At 37.6% G+C, this 18,451-nt stretch overlaps 1 protein-coding gene across 14 annotated transcripts in view; it reads left to right on the forward strand.

Moving 5' to 3' along the window:
• Ssdp (Sequence-specific single-stranded DNA-binding protein) overlaps window positions 1–18,451 on the forward strand; it is a 690,704-nt gene that overhangs the window by 419,410 nt on the left and 252,843 nt on the right. For 11 of the 14 annotated variants that reach the window (XM_081762329.1, XM_081762327.1, XM_081762335.1 and 8 more), the window contains one exon: window positions 8,588–8,674. The exons of the other annotated variants lie outside the window; for them this stretch is intronic. In XM_081762329.1, coding sequence (XP_081618455.1) covers window positions 8,588–8,674 — 87 coding nt within the window. The remainder of the gene's footprint in view (window positions 1–8,587; window positions 8,675–18,451) is intronic. 14 annotated transcript variants of the gene reach the window in all.

Consider the following 18,451-nt stretch of genomic DNA (forward strand, 5'->3'; position numbering starts at 1 on the left):
AAGACAATTTGTTACACTACGGTACTTGTTGAATACAAAGAGAAAAAAAGTATACATTTACAGTTCGTGTCTGATGAATAAACGAAGCTTTCGTCGAACACCACCCAATAGTTTCTGCACAATATTGGCGGTGCATTTTCTCATTGCGTCAGACCAATATCTTCTGAATTCAGCCATGTTCCTGGCAGCTTTACCACCCTGTTTGACATTTTTCTTCACAAGTACCCAATACCGTTCAATAGGTCGGAGGTGAGGGCAGTTTGGTGGGTTCACCTGTTTTGCAACAAAATCCACTTTGTGTTTAATGTACCAATTTAGCGTAGATTTAGCGTAGTGGGCCGTCGCCAAATGCGACCAAAACAATAGGGGAACACTGTGCTTTTTATACAAAGGGAGCAATCTTTTCTGTAGACATTCCTTTTCAAATATTTCGGCATTAATAGTTCCCTGTGTATAGAAAATTCCAGATCGTAAGGCGCACGAACAAATTACTTGCCGCACGAGCACTTTTGGTCCACATTTGTCAACTGAAACACATTTGACCGAGTCATCCACATCTTCATCTTTGACTTTTGTATAATATTGAGGGCCAGGAAGTGTTGTAAAGTCCTCCTTCACGTAAGTTTTATCGTCCATCAAAACACATTGTCCTTCCCTGCTCACAAATCGTTCATACAATTTGCGAACTCGTGATTGTGCTCTCAATTTCTGCTTAGACGATTCTTTGGCTATATTTGTTTTCTGTAGGTTTTCAAATTAATCCTAGTTTTAATTCCTTGAACCATTGCGATCGTAGTACCTGCCTTTTTCGCTAAATCGCGAACAGATAATGATGGATTTTGTTTAATTAACCTCACCACTTTCTGGCCCAGTTTTAGGTAACCTGCACCCTTTTTTCGCCCCGATCTCGGCAAATCTGTAAAAGTAAAATGATTACCAAATTTTTCAATAATAGTTTTCTCACTTGCATGTTGCACTTTCATCTGTTTTGCTATCTGATTGTAGGTAGCTCCTTTTTGGGAACACCATTTGTGCAGAATTTTGCACCTCACTTTCCTCGGAATTCGTCCCATAGCCTATGCAACTTCTCACACGGCATTCAACATGGTACAGCAGCTAAGTACAACTTGCGAACTAACCCACAGACTGTGTGGACTCACTTTCAGCTGCCTGGCCCGTGCCTACCAGCGCTACCAATGTTGATAGTTACTTTTCGATACAGTCCTTATTATACGCGCAGGAGCGGGGAACGGAAATGCAAAAGAACCGGGGAGAACTAATGAAAGAACTGTCAAGAAATTTAGGAATAGGCAGAGTTAAGCAGGGTATTTTTGTTTCCAGGAAAGGGGCTTAGACAAAGAACTGTCTAAGATCGCAAGATGTCAAAGTCCATCGCTGATTATTAAGATCAGTTGGTTTTCAATCAACCAACCTGGCAGTAAAAGTTTCCTTGCTTCAATTAACATGGACTGAGCTTCCTATGAATTAAAGGCGCGGGTTTGTTACGAATTAAGCAAATTATAGAACTAGCATGATCAATCCTCTTTACTTGAATTCAGTAACGTATTTACATTGTTAAATAAAAAGTCATTTGAACTTAAAATTATTTATTATTCGTTATTACTCAAGCCTCTTTGCTCCAAATCTTCATTAAAAAAAGAAAAAGAAAGAAAGAAAGAAACTTGATTCTTCGGAATCAGCAAATGTAAATGGATACCGTAAATCTCAGAGTTACAACAACTGAATCGTACAATTACAAAACCCTTAGGCAGATTATTTGTGTCCCTCAACACTCTCCTCGGTCTATGTCAAAATGAAGAAGTCATTTCTTCCTCCTCTTCTAAACCAACTTCTACAACTTACTATGCTCCGTTATTATACTCATGAACCACATTTCCTGTAGCAACTAGTTCATTGTTTCATCCCTATATTGTTTGTTCTTTGTTCCACATTCATTTCCTTTCCGGTCTCCTGAATTTTCTATTTCCGATTCCTTCTGCCATATTTTACAATTATCTGCTGATCCTTTACTTCTACGTTTCCTCCCTCCTATTTACGGTTATTTCCCCCTTCTTCTTCACTGCTATTAGAAACCATCTACAACTTGCAGCCGGACCTCTTCTTCGAATGTCTTTTCACATTTCTCCTCTTTCCATCTTTTTCCTGGCCAGCACTTTTAATTTGCCGATCCTCTAACTGTTCTTACCTAGCTGTTCTCTCCGCGACTAATACCAGGTGACGACTTATTCAAACATCCCCAAAGATACGAATGATGTACTTCATCCGTGTGAGATATTTAATACTTACCTTTCTTCAATACGAATTCAGTCGAATTTAATCGTAGTAATTTAAGCATATCGTGGACGACTTGGATCCCCATGACGTCCTTGCACCTTCCATATCTGGTTGAACTCTGTGTATATGTTTGATGTTTTTCTGATTTTTTGACGTTGTACGCTTAAGCACAATGATTTTATGCTGAACAGCAGAAACATGGGTTGTCTCGGCTGGACACCTGTCCTTCCAAATGAACTTATCTACATTTCTTGCATGTTGGTAATATCTGTTTGTAACTACTGGATAGACTCTGATGAAGCTGTAAAAAGTGATCTTGATTATCTCTATGATTATGGCATTTGCTTTTTTGCTTTCCCACCTCTATTCGGCACACATCTTAAGCGTAGCTGTTAAAGAACTCAATTGAGATTTTGTGTGCTCTACCGCACTGACCAGACATACTGCTTGCTGAAATGTTAGCATTTCTGCAGTTAGCATCTGTCTTTGAGTTTTGTTACGAGCCTCAAATATAAATTTATCCCACAAGCCATGTTCCAAGCAAGCTCCCCATTGCAGTACGGATGCCTGCTTTCTTATTGTTCACACAAACTGTGCCACGATCAGACATTTTTTCGTGTTTAATATTGCGAAAACGTCCGAAATTTATTTTGTAACCACACCAAAATGTAAAAACATCAACTCTTCGAATTTCTTATTATAGAACATATCTAGTGCACACAAATAGTTTAGATGTTGATCCTTTCACTGACAAAAAGTTGTCCCTTTTCCATATTATGGCGAGACCGTTTATATGTAAATTTGTTGGAAACTACCACGACTGTACTTCACCAACTTCAGCATCGAAGAGTTCCAATGATGAAAGCAAAGCCATGCCACTTCATCAATAAGTTGTTTCTCGTGTGTGGAAACGTGAATTCACATTTAAACTGCGTCAAGTGTTGTTTACAGGGCGCAATCAATTAAAACGTAATGTTAGTTACGTATCTAAAAAATAATAGCAGAACTAAACACAACTCAATCTAGCAGCAATTTACTTTACTCAAAGGTAATTTTAACAGACTTTAACTACGCATTAACTTGTGGAACAAACCAGTCATGTATAAGTTGAACCTACACATACACGAGTCTGTTTGCTCCCGTCTTCAAACATAACTGATTCTCCTAAATCCATAAGCATAAATTTTTCTAGCTGCAGCAACTGAATTGCGCAATACGAGAACACTTGGCAGACTATTGTATTCCCGCAACACTACGAGACTCGAGGTGAGGCTATATCGTCTCGGAAAAGTGTGGTGAAAGAGATTTATCTTAGAAAGTGCATCTGTTTCTATTGGAAGACCTTTGTCTTATCTCGTCACTTGGGCAATCCCGATCCCTCCCCCTATCGTTTTCTGCGCGTCAGCGCTTATGATCTGTGTTATGAGGCCAGATGTAAATTATTGATATTCCCACTAGGACGCGAGCTGCTAGGTACTTCTTGAAACGGCCAAATTATAACATTTTACTAGATCTGAAAGTTGCTAGCAATTAATATCTTAACCTTTTGTAATGCCTGAGTGGAAGCGATCTAAGGTCTTAAAAACCTTTTTTTTTTTTTTTTTGTAATAAATGGGCTTATGCTCAGGCTGACCAGTCGTCCCGGATTTACCAATATGTTTCCAGCTTTTCTGCGAGTTGTTTCCATATATTTTTTTTCGGGTTATCTAAATGTCTCGGCTTTTTAAAAATATTTACTTTTAATCTTGAATATATTTAAGCAAAAAAAAAAAAAAAAGTTTTAGTGCCATTTTGTATAATAAAACAAGATGGATTTGTATGCTTTCTGGTCTTCAGAGGGTTCTATGTACATTCGATGCTTTGAAATCCTACATTCTCTTAAAGAGAAATATGCAATCATTATGATTATTTTCTTTAATACGTTGTTTTAGTATGGCTGAAATTTCTGGCTGAGCAACTGTAAACAACTATGCGGCAACTCCCAGTAGAAAAGTTGTTATTGATTCAAGTTTCCAGCTTAATTGTATTTCCATTAATTTTCAGAGCAGAGGTTTCTCAGTTTGAACTGGTAAGGCTGTTTATGTTGGAAAAATGGTTTATGTTCATGTATCTCTCACCGGTGGCGTGCTAACAGATTCAGCACACAAGCAGTAGTAGGTCATAGTATTGCTATGGAAGAGTATGAATTTATATTTGAAAATATTTCCTTTTTCTGCATAGAGAAGAACGAGGAGGAGGGTCTAGAAAATGATAGGATCCTGCTGCTGATCAACTGAGTAATAGAATATCACATTCTGTACATGGCATGCCGATAGTAACATATTTTATATTGTTTGTTCGTGACACTAGTATTATATTTTTTGGAGGGGTGGGAAGACGATGTATCCAGATATCCATTAGGCCGTCGTTTTAAATTGTGTTAAATCTTCGTATGTCTGTTAAACTGTTTCAGAGCCTATTGTTGATCAACCTCCACCAACTAGGCAGAGTGGAGCTTGCATGGCAGCCGAATGAACGCATACCACTTACATTATCACTGTTTCGATAAAACCCTGTAATCCATCGAACCATCTTCCGACATGATAATGTCGTTACCACATGTTTTCCCATATAATTTAATAACATTCTGTAGCTGCTAACATTTCTTCCATGCACCACTACAGTTGCTAAGTGTACGCTATATGAACTCCGAAAACGTATTTCGAGGTGTGTTGTATTTAACAAAGGTACTTCATTGTATAGGCCTATAGTACTGCTTGGACCTGGATTGGTATGTCTTTTGTGTACATTGTAGGTTACAATTCTCGTTTGATAAAAACAAAGGGTCCAGATATTAATGTAACATTTGAATGTAATATTGCAAATACTTTATATCGAATCGTTACATCTACGGAAGGTAGTTTGGTCTACATCGGACCGATTTTGGAAGGTACCTACCTTACGAAAAACCTCGCCACCACCGCCGATGGTGTTCTAAGGCAGTGTTTAGATACTCGCGGACCAGCAGTGGAAGGGACAAATATTGGGAACCGACATATAGAAAGCCCTTAATTCTAGTATAAATTAATTATTATTTATTTATTATTGAAAAATGGATACAAAAGTACCAGTTTTAGTCCCACAACTACATTATACATTTGGATTAGAAATTTTGAAGTTGCACCGCTGCCATATTTAATCCGTTTTGTCTTTTTGTGGACTCAGTGTAATATTGACAGTTGTTTATTTCCAAAATAATTTTGATTCGAGAATCCAGCGTTGAAACTGCAAGACGTAGACCAGTATGAACGGTCAGTCGATTCCTGTATTTTATCATAATTGCACTAACAGCAGAATATTTTGTTTCACATAAATACAGGGTCGTATCCAGAAGTAGTAGAACTGTTTTTTTTTTTTTTAATTTTGAACATTTTGCTACATCGACTTCATACTCTTCAAAATAGGCCCCTTGGGCATTCACACACTTCTGCTAGCGAACCTTCCAGGTCGCGAAGGCCTTCTGGAAGTCGTCCTCCGGGATGCCGTTCAGCGCCCTCATCGTCGCCACTTGGACCGCTTCCACCGAATCGAAATGATGCCTCTTGAGCTGCGTCTTGATACGGGGGAACAGGAAGAAGCCCGGTGGTGCCACATCAGGGCTGTAGGGGGTGTGAGGCAACGTGGAAACGCCGAATTTGGTCAGGAGATCCCCCACAATCCACGCGCCGTAGCACGGCGTGTTGACATGGTGGAGCTTCCATTTCCCCACCAGGTCTGGTTGCACTCGTGTAATCCGATTTCGCAGCCGTGTGAGCACTTCCACATAAAATCTTGCATTTACACTCTGTCCAGAAGGCACAAACTCCTTATGGACAATGCCACGATGGTCAAAAAATGCAATCAACATCGATTTCACTTTCGATTTCGACATTCTAGTTTCTTTTTACGGGGTGATTGTGTGGCTCATGGTATCATCCTTGTAGGCCTGCGTAAGTATGTCCTTGGTTTCGGTCGCTGATTTTTCCAGTTTGACGCAAATCTTGGATGGCGTACCGCTGCTCCAAATTATGCTCCATCGCAACTGACGACGAGGCGTCACAACAGGAGGTCACTAACACAGTGGTCCACACTCAACTAACGCACGCAGGCGACTGCTGCCGGTCGACACCTGTTCCCAAGGCTCCCCTCCACAACATCCGGCCTTGCAGCCCCCCTACATTGCTCCACGCGCACGGGAAAAAAATCAGTCCTAGTACTTCTGGATACGACCCTGTATTTGTACGTAGTTGAATGAAACATACGGCACCATGTCATATGAATCGGCATAGGTCTGCGGACCACCAACTGATAAACCACTGTTTCAGTGGATACCCAGCACTGTGGATTATCACTCAACAACGAACGAAGTTTCCATTGGAACAAACTACCATGAGGCACGGGTAAGGAAATTCGAGCTCACTCTTCCCCGCAGCCTTTCCAGAGAACAACGAAGGTGCAAGGTTCTCCATGTTGGAAACGTCATTTCAGCATATCAAAGCTCAGAAATGCATTGGGCTGGTATGATTGCTCTTCACAGAAATGCGTTGAAACGGAATGACACGAATGTCTAGTTCCTGTCCCATTTCCTGATGAAAACGTTGGCTTTGCCCATGTGGACTTCACTTGGTTGGTGTCTGTACTGTTTAATTTTGGCATGTTGATTCGAAAGATAGGCGTAATAATGAATCACTGGAAGTAATTTGCAGTCAGTTTCACGTGTTAGTCAACTTTGTGTATTAGCAACTTCCCTGCGTAACTGAATTCTGTAACAACCATAAAGCGATCTGGGAAAACTTTTCTTGCAGTGGCGAACAAAGTTGCAGCGATTCTTGGCATTGCTGTCATAGTTTTAGGGTCAGAATGTGAACACAGGCAGTGAGATCGGTGTATGCTTTATCCACTATGATGACTGTCATTTGGACTCCGTCAGGTGATTTTCATACAATTTTTTAAGTTAGTTTTCCATTCTACGCTGTGATTTTCAGTTCGGGATTTTGCGTACCGTTCAGCAGCGAGGCTGTGTGAAACTAGGTTTATAGCCTAGCAAGGTATCCGAGCCACATAAATTCCTACCAGGAATCGAGCCCGGTTCTTCCACGCCGTAGGTACATACACTAATAATATAGCCACGAGAGAGCTACATTCTGCAATATGGTGCGGGAGCACGTGGTGTACTTGAGCCTTACAGACGTATCTCAGTCGAAGTAACTTACGAAAGACTTCCGTTCACAGTTGAAGGTACTAGATTGAATTCCTCGCCTAGGGTCGAATTAATATACTATGGCGTCCTAGGCTGTAGTTCTGGATTGTCCTCCTCCTTCCGAAAATATTTATTTCTTGTGTTGTAAATTAATATGACAAAATTGTCGTTGACAGTGGATTCAGGCACGGCTAGACAAAATATTGTTGAATACACATTTTTAGCAGGACCACTAAAGAAACGAAGGTCATATTATAGTATGCAATACAGAAACGCCCATAGGATTTTTTTGGCACACTATTTTATTTCATTTTATATATGTATATGATGCAGCGGAGTGCGAGTCAACTATGCTACCAGAGGCACCATCCTATTCATCGTAGCCATTGATCCAGGTCTGTCTTAGCTCATTGTAGGTTTGGTCGGTGGATTTTCCTGACACGCCAATCGGCAGATCCCATACAGTGCAGCGGGTGTCAGTTTCTTTGTGATCGCTCTTCATGGTGCTTTTTGTCGGCTACTGGTTTTTCATGGACTTCTGGTTTGTGTAACGGGCCACAACAGATTTTCCAGTAGTCACCACGAGCATGAACTCATTCTCCTGATATTAAACGTGCATGGAAAGATCCATGTTATACCACTCCCCACGCTTTAATTTACTGTCGTTTTACAGTACTCACCCACCTGCAACTTCCGACACACTACTACTAACGACTTGTCTTTCTATTATTATTTCCCATGAGACAGTTGCGTTTTAATTCGGTCCAGTATAAACCGAACAACTTTTAGTATGCATATATACTTGCCATCCCCTCAATGTGTTCATTCTTTTCCATTGTTCTAAGCAAATTACGTTATTTTAGATCGTATACCAGTGTTCAAATGGTAGAAATTTATTGGTTCTTGACAAAAGAATAGTGTAAGAACCGAACATAGACTAAAAATGAATTCTTAAAGGATAAAGAAAAGTAAAGCATGAACGGTAAATACTGTTGTTATATTACAGAATTATCTTGTAAAACTAGTCCCGATTTCAAGTTAGAATTCTAATGTCGGTTAATTTCTTGTTTCTAGAATGCTGGGCCAGCGCCCAGTCCACTGGGTCAGATGCCACCAAACGACGGGATGCCTGGTGGACCAATGCCCCCTGGCTTTTTTCCTGTAAGTATAGGTATTTTTGAGAGTTTCCGAATTGTTTTGAAGTCATTATATTGTCAATCGTTCGTTTCTTCAACTCTGTTGACGAAAATAATCCTGTAATTTAAGAGATCTTTCTTGTTGCCAAGTAACCTTCCCACAAGAAAAGAAATATTATGAGTTTCAAGTGTAGATAATCACACAACAGTGCTGTTATTTAGTTGGTTGTTCTTACATGCTGTTATATTTACTAGTTTTCTGACGAGAAGTTTGCTTGGTATTCAAAAGATCTCTTTGCAAGCGTTAGTTACATCTTCAGATGTAATATTTAGAAGTTCAAGCATTGCGGATTATTAATGAACACCATTCCATAAATACCACGAAAGATTTAAATTACGAATTTGCATCATATGATGAATACACAAAAGTAGTTCGTGGTAACTTATAGTAAACATTCAAATCAGTGAGGTTCGAATGTTGATTTTAATAATTGCTTGTCTGTACACACGCACACAATACACCAAGAAGTGTTAGGAAGGAAAAATCATATATAATTCATTCCATAAAAATACACAAAAATACGAGGTATCCTACTCGCTACCGCATCCGATATCACATTGTCACTAATGAGCGTATTACAAAGAGATTTAAAGTAGGTTTACCTCATTTTTAAAGATTGTGATGATATAACATTTGGTGTAAGTAGTCACCGTTTGCGTCCAGACAATACCAATTTTTTAATAAAACCTGCCACCTATTTTTTTTAATATCCTCTGCAGTACTTAGCTTTGCCACTGCCAGGATTGCTTCGTTGATGTTTTCTTTCAAGGTGCCTACGATTCGTGGTTGGTTTGCGTAAAATTTATCCTGCTGATATTATAAAAGCAATGTGGCTACAGATCAGGCAACCACAGTGGCCGAGTTTCTTCGAATGACGCAATCACCTAAAAATAACTAAATTTCGGCCATGCTAGTAGGTGGTGTCGCTTCATTCTGCTGGAAATATCCTATAATCCTTTGGCATATCGATTCACAAAGGTGCTGAATATTTCTATAGGTGCAACTGTTGGATAGAAGATGATGAGATTAATTACGCACCCCGGAATATTCTAACACAAAACCTCAATCTTCTTGGAATGAAGGAGTTCTTCATGTGTCACGTTGGGATTTTTACTTACGCAGATATGGGAATTTTGCAAGTTGGCGTATCTCGACAGGTGAAATCGCCCCTTGCCCGAGAGCCAAGTATAGTCCAGAATGTCCAAAACCATGGAACAACTCTTACATTCGTGGTCCACCGAGACACGCACGAAGCTTTGATTTTTTTTTTCGTAGCCCAAAAACAAAGTGCTTCTGGACAACACTGATTCCTGTAAAATACGGCACAGTGATTTCTTGAGAGACGCTAGTAGTCGTTCATTCACATTTAGGATTTCTTCCTATGATATTGGTGGACAATTTCCTGTGTGCTCGTCCAATAAAGTTCCTTTGATTTGGATGTTTTTTCTCACTAGATCCGAATGTGTCTTGTCTTCTCAAGGGGGTGTTGTTGATTCGAATTTGTTCCCCAGTACGTAAGTGTGAGTAAGCAGACACTCATTGTTTCATCCAGACTGTGTGCACACATACTTGTACTAAAATTCACGAATGACAGCCGTGTTATGTCGATACCCTTATCCAAATGACAAAATGTGATTAGGCGAATCGACAGAAGACTTAATAGCTGTCTGCAGACCGATACTTTGTATCGCAAGTCAGTTGCTTAACTGTAAACATATTTTCACACAAGTGATACTCTTAATCAACAATTATTTTGTTTTCTGTCAGCTACATGTGTTAAATTAAAAGTTCAGTATATTCCGATTTCCCATTAATCTTTCTGATGTAGGATCTACCGCTATTAATTGACCAAAACACATTCGTATCTGTTGAGAAGAAACATATTCGTTAGATTTGTGAGAGTATATGCAGATACGTTAAAAATGTTTTACATTCCAGTTTGCCCTCGGATGTATGTGCATAATCGTAGGTTGTTGCAGTTCTTGGGTACATAAATTATTTATGTTGCCTTACTTGATATATCGTGCGAACAAAGAACTTTCATAGCCTTGATGTTTGCATTTGTTACTACTATTAGTGACATCTATCAAATTACTACAATCTGTCACTGGTCCTAGAAAATCAAATGATTTTTACATCATTTGGGTACAAATAAAAGACGCAAGTGATAGCCTTGTATCAATTTGAGCAAAAATTCAAAAGAAGATGCTACTACTAAGTGCTGTTGACAGACTGAGTGGAAATGAATTGTTACAAAAAAAAAAAAAAAAAAAAAGGCAAAGTTTAAATTGAAATTTCCACAAATTAATGGTATATACTTTTGTTTGTATACAGCGGAGAGGGAGTGTTTTTTTTCTTTTCTTTCTTTCTTTCTTTCTTTTCTTTTTTTCTTTTTTCAATTGAACGTGAAAGTCAAGTTGGTGATAATGTTCTGACGAGTAACAGAACAGATCTTGGTACGAAAAGTGACAGATATATTGTTTGGGATTTTGTATAGTACTGTCAGGAAGGGTTGTGAGATGGAATCATGATTTCCTTTGAAACCTTTAAGATTCCCTCCGAAGTTAAATCACATTTGGCAGAAACAGTAGAAGTATCATATAATTATAAAGTAGCGATGAACTCGGAAAACTAGGAAATGCCAATGAATTTGAGGAAACAGGGAAAAGTAAGAGAATTCTGCTAAAAGTAACGGAATTTCAATTTGCAAACAATGAGATTTTAAAACCATAAATAAGGAAACTTAGGACAAATGCAGTTGTAGTTGATTGTAGAAACTTATCGTTTTTCTACTAATAAAGCGCAACAAACTTGCGTTCTGCTTATGTGAGCACAGTGTTGGGTAAGTTACTTGTAGAAATGTAACGCGTTACTTGCCCCAAACAAGTAACTGTTACTTTACTTCGAAAGTAACGCGTTACTTCTAGGTCCGAAACTTTACAAATGTGAAAAAAATATGACTTCAATTTCCGTACTACTACTATTATTATTATTATTATTATTATTATTATTATTATTATTATTATTATTATTATTATTATTAATTAATTATAACAGCACTGTATATAAAAATGAAAGATAGGCAGTTTGTATTTGAATACTAAAAAGCTAGTTGATTGCCAACCTCGGTAGTCGTGAAGTCGAGTAGTCAAAGACATTGTTCACGAGCTTCTGAATTTGGGTTGAGGGTTTAGATTGAGTATTCGGGCTCGAGCCAAACACTGTTAAAATTTATAGGGCAAGTGACAAATATCTTCAAAACTGCTCGGCCCGGGTTTAGAATTATCAACGACTCGAGCAGCTCGGCTCACAGCTCATTCACTATCGACCCGAACCGAGAAGTGAGCTGAACCAGCAGCTCACCCAATCGACTCGGCTCACTTGAGCCGAATCGAGCATATGGCTCATCCCTACCAAGCCAGCTCGAGCTGATGGTTCACCCCAAGTGAGCCATCTTCTCAGTTGAGCCGAGCCGAGCTGAGCTTGTTATAAAAAAAATCTCTTGTGGTCTTGCTATCGAGACGAGACGAGATGTGATCAGTCTCTCCTCTCGTGAGCAACACTAAAAGTATTTTATATTATTGTTTAGCTTACATTTCTCATGGCTTTCGTTTTCCAGTGTAATCAGGCCATGATTTCAAGACGAGTTAAAACGAACGAGTCATTTATCAAACTCGACTGGACTCGACGCGAAAAACTGAATCGGCTCGGAACTCGACTCAAGGATATTACCTTTGACTTGACTCGAAACTCGACTTAAATTGGAGTCAAGTCGAGTTTTAGCTTGACTCGTGCTCATCCCTATGCGTTAGAAAAAATGGTTGCTTATTATTATTTTTCTAAACAAATTATATAACAACAACAATGTTATGTAAAATTTAAAATACAGAATATAGAGAAATATTACACTACAACTAATAAAATGAGAACACATGAACTGGAAGTGAATCAAAGCTTGACAGTAACTCTAAAATCGATACATGCTTTTTAAAGCTAGTTTCAAACTCTATAATCAACGGGACTCTAGGATAAGCAAACTGATCTGAAATAACTCCAATATTACATACCATCAGCAAACTATTTTCTAATAATAAAGTAGGCCTGCTTATCAGAACACAGTTTATTTATATTAACCCCTTACTGTAAATCGTTAATTATGGCACCCTAGTTGTTAAATATTTTCCGCCGGGGCACTTCAGACACTTTACTTTTCAATTCTGTTCATCATCCTCAGTTCTTAAGAAAGAAAAAAGTATTCTTTCAAATGTTCGAACGGTAAAATATTTTCGTTCTCCATCTTTATAAAAACAACACAAATCAAAGTAAAATAGACTACCGGTATCATTGCACTCCTAGTTCACTCACTGAATGTATTGATTTGGAGCTGTCAAAATCTTCCAGGTGCTTGCAATCAGTACACGTGATTTCCCTAAGGCTGTCCTCATCTTTAGAAACAGCAAGTGGCACTACGAACTTACCTGTTTCTCTGTGTGTCTGTGGCTGTCGGTCACTAACATACGTAGTTCATGCTCGATTGTTTCGTTCTGAGAAATTCACTTACAGGAAAGAAACTTTTGTTTACGAATATATATACTACGTATATATTGTAGTTACTCATTCTAAATGTAACGCGAAAAAAGTAATGCAAACTAGTACGTTACTTAAAAATTTGTAACACGTTACCGTTATAGTTACTTTGGAAAAAATTAACGCGTTACTAGGAAACTTTACTTAAAAAGTAACGCGTTACTAGGAAACTTTACTTAAAAAGTAACGCGTTACTTGCGTTACATGACTTCACAAGACTGTGTGAGCATCACCTTTTGCTGTTCGGCATGTGCTGTGGGATATCGCGTTGGTGAATCATTCACAAAACGCAATTTTATGAATGATTCCGTAGTAAATTCCTTTTCAAAGCACGCTTATTGTAATCTTTTTCTTTGCTACTAGTATTCGATGTTGTCCTTCCGAATTCCTAGTCCGGCATTAAGTGTAGGTAGCTATTAACGCAAATGATGATAGGATTTTGGAATACGGTAACTTGTATTTGAGCTTCTGTTTTAAGTGTAATGTATTTTAATTCTCAAGGTGGTTTGTTTCGAAAGTTTCTAGTTTTTTTTACGAAAATTGCTGATACATTTGTACATCAGTGTATGTACTGGGTCAATACTCACTGCATAGCTGGACAAATTTAATCGAATTCTTAATTCTTAAATATGGGATAGTCTACACACATCAAAGCGTACTTTATACTTGGTCCTTATAACGCAGTTTTATTAATTATGTATTTGTAGGTACATAATTATTCTCCACCGGTAGTGTATATTTGTAATGATTTATTAATAATGATGCGTCTCATAAGTTATATAAAATATTTTTTCTTGTTTTAAAATTATTCTGACATTAAAAATGATGCAGAAATTTGCAAGCAATATTCATGGTACATGAAATGAAATCTTTCAATTTAACGTCCCACGTTATGCCCGTTAGGCTAAGGGAGACGGATGATTAAGGCAAGTGAAAGATGACGGGAAAATGATGGAATAAGAATGTGCGAGGAAACAATAGTACCCGGAGAAAACCAACAGAGGTGATGTTGTCCATCACAAACTTATTTGATCGGAAATCGAACCGGGGACCCACGCACCAGAAGTAATCCATCTACCACTCGTCCCCCTTTGCGGTACATGAGTTCAAATAAAATGTCATTCTCTCTCGCTCTCTCTAAATCCCTCTTCACCTTTTTTTTTTATTTATTTATTTTTTTTTTTTTTTTGTACTTTCTCAAGAGTTCAGTGCCAATACGAAATGTCCAAAGTTTTATAACACAAGATTATTTCAGAAAAGACGTATAAAAATATGTTGTAATTTGAATGCAGGTGGGGGCTGCGATGGCTGTGGTAGAGCGTTCACCTCTGGTGCATGGGGTTCCGGGTTCTAACCGTGCTCCCGCCAAGTGAATTTTATGGTGGACAAACACCGTGTGCGTGGGTTTCCTTGGGTTCTTCCGTTTCCTCTCACTTTCTTCATTTCATCATTTCATTCATTTCTCATAACCACCGTCTCCTTCAACCTAACCGGCATAATCATGGGACGTAAAACTCAAAAATTTCATTAGAATGCAGGTGTTGAGAACAGGCGTAAAAACTTTTCACGGGTTAGAAAGTGTAGCGCCAAAGGGGTACCCATGCTAGTAGACCACTTCTAAAATACGTAACAAAAACTGAATTTATATATTTAGCAATGTATAGTGAAATGAAAGAAAAGAGAAATGGTCGTTAAGAATTCGTGATTCAAACTATCCTGAAATAATAATGTTTTCAGTATAGTGTGGAAATAGCGAAATGTGCAATTCCTGTTTTGACATATACATATCGTTGTTGTAGGGAAATCGTACATGGGATTTCCATCGTTCATCTTATATTTAGTATTGCAACAGCAGTTATAACAACAAAGTTTATTATTATTATTATTATTATTATTATTATTATTATTATTATTATTATTATTATTATTATTATTATTATTATTATTATTATTATTATTATTATTATTATTATTATTGGGAAACAGCGGGTCATTCCGTGATGTAATTTTTCTGTATATGTAAAAAGTAAGTTCATCTCAAAATGTTTTCCTTACGTCGGGAAAGATGAGACATGGCCTCAAGGCCAGTCACTTTCGGAGAATGTGGTCTTGCGAACCATGGGACCACATAAGAATACGAGTGTAAATATAATATCCGAAAGTTATTTTACATCAGAATCCCTTGCTGAAAAGTTTAAGAAAGAAGACATTAGTATTGTTGAAAAAAGGATAAATCTGAGACCTATCAACATAAAGGAAAGACAAAAGTCAGAAAAGGGATTGTACACAACTGTGGTGTGCAAAAATTAATTCGGTCACACACTAACAGTTTGCCAAAATAAAAAAGGTAATGTGCTACTGCATAGCACTCTACATTAGGATTCACTTCTGCAATCTGAAGGAGGGAGGAAACCATATACTGTGTTATGGTACACTCATGTCCAAAATGATTGTTGCATATCTATAACTGTCGTCTTGTAGGAATATAATTTATAATGATTTTGCAATGTACTTTTAATACTGATACTATGTGTATAATCGGGGAATGTATATTTGTGGTAAATTGCATTTGAAAAGAATCATAAATGCGAAAATTGTAATGAGTAAAACAAAATGTTGCTAAATGGAAAAGAAAGATTTACCTTCGCTTTGTTGTTCTTATTGACTGCCCTTTTGACATGAAATTTGCCACATACATGTCTTTGCCGATTATATACATACTAACATTATAAGAAATACCGGGCCCATTCGTTATCAAATTATATTCCAACAACATATTTATAGACATGCGACAATAATTTTGGACATGAGTGTACAACAAGAACAAAGTTTGTGCTAACGTACTCGCCCAGATGGGTCGAAGGTACTCCGTTTGGACAGGTACAACTGGCCAGTGCACGTAGGGGAGACTGGGGAACGTTTTCCAACTGGCTTTAGTTCTGAAAAGATCAGGTAGATCGCTCCTGCGGGTGGACTGGCTGAAGCAGCAATGCTTGGCACGCCATCTTCGCAAGTTTCGGTTGAGTAGCCGTGTTGACGTAAGCAGGAGATCTTGTGAAATCATTTTTTTTTGTTTGAAAATGATTAAAGTAGTAGGTCTGCATTAAAACAAAATAAATGTACTAGTGTTAAACGTACTGCTTTGACATTGCATGTACTAAAGATGGTGTTCTTCCTTTACGTAATGATGTGTTTGTTTTGCAAATAATATACACCATTACTCGTCAATGTTATGTTGAAGTTCAAAATTGGCGAAGGGGCAGGTTTTTCAACAACATACGGGGCACGTATTCCAATATTTTTCTGGTCTCAGTCAGTTTCTCTAATTTTAGTAGGACTATAACAAATGCATTTAGGGCCTGCTGTGTAAGGAAATCTCCAAAATAACAATGTATGGTACAAAATACGTAGCCCGTGACCAGATACGCAGCCTGGGGGAACGTAAGAAAAGCTAATGTTATTCAATGCTGAGATTTTTTCTTTTTTTCTTTTCTTTCTTTCTTTTTTTTTGCAAAATGACGTCCGAACAACCCTCTCGAAATATCGAAGCGGCTATGGCCGTATCCCTCCCCCCAAAAAACAATACTGAATAAGAGCTTGCCATTGACTATATAGTCTATTGTGTAAAAAAACGTTAATTCGAGTGATGAAGATCATAAAGATTGTTTATGCATTTATTGCTTTGAACCTTTCTCCAACTCTCAGGCAAAGGAGAAGTGGGTCAGGTACACAAAATGCAACAACTGGGCACACGAAAACTGTACAAAGGGAGATGTATTTTTTGTTCGCGTTCATTGTGATTCCTACAATGATGACTTTTGTTAACTTGTTGATTAGTTCTACCATAATCTCACTTCTCTATACTGTCCAAACAATAAACAAAAGGTACATTTTCAGTAAAGGCAACGATTTATTACCTGTGTTTTAGCATGTGAAGTAGTTGGAACACTTGGCCCTGTAAAGTTTTGGTAGGTTGGCCAACTTGCCGCGCATACGGGGCACATTTCCCAACTTCACATGGTCACACTTAACCATTGGTAGTGAAACTCAATATTCATTTTGTGAAAAAATACTATTTCACTTCGTTTATAAAGGTATAAGGAAGAAAATGATATCCTGTTTACCTCTAAATGGTTTAAGATAAAATACCATACATGCAATTAAAAAAAGTTGGCAAATGTGCCCCGCTCTCCCCTACTATACATCATCTTTGATCTAGAAGCTGTAAATTCCCGATTATTGTATAGAGCTATCATAGGAAAACGCAATAGTAGAAAATCTTTATTGTGGATTAGATGGAGGAGATAGCAGAGCAGAAACATAGCAGGAGATCGTTCAAGAAATTAAAGGATGCAGAAGCGAACTTCAAAGAGAAAACGTAAAATCTTCAGAAAATGCACAAATATTTTTGCAAAGAGATGCGCAAATTTGAACAGTATGGGTGTAGAAAGTGTTCTGCTAAGATGATTGTGTCTAACACTTGTCACAAAGACACTAAGACGTCAACGGATCAAAAGTTTCCAGTGCTGTGCTAAAAATATTAGATATTACAAGTGTCAATAATTGAATAATTGTATTGCAATCATGTTCAAATATTACAAGAAAAAGGAGATATAACATATTCAAAGAATTCGTGTACGAGTAGTTTTGTCATCATTTTTTTTTCAAAGACGTAGCCTTCAATATGAATCTATTACTGGAAAATAAAGATTCTATATTCAGGTGTAGAATCTAAGCTACTGCAATTATTATTACGGTAATAATAATAATAATAATAATAATAATAATAATAATAATAATAATAATAATAATAATAATAAGTTTGCGTATTCTAATCACTATACACGTTAAAAACAAACATTTAATGCTGAGAGTTTCTTTCAACTCATCCTAGTAGTAGCAGTAGTAAAAGTAGACGTACTAATATTACTATTGTTAAAGGTAGTACACAGTACGTATTACTAATCACTATACAACTTACGTTTTTCTAGGTATAATAAAACCTCCGCCCTCCTAGCGTTACGTTGATCATTTCAGTGTTTACGTGGTTTATCATTTTTATTTATTTTCTCAGAAACTTATCAATGCTTAAATGCTCAAACAAACACCAAAACTGGCTTGTCGAAAATGAAAAGAAATAGCAAATGCTAGTTG

The sequence above is a fragment of the Thermobia domestica genome, chromosome 6 (genome assembly GCF_964235325.1).
Source record: "Thermobia domestica chromosome 6, izTheDome1.hap1.1, whole genome shotgun sequence".
Taxonomy (NCBI): Eukaryota; Metazoa; Arthropoda; class Insecta; order Zygentoma; family Lepismatidae; genus Thermobia; species Thermobia domestica.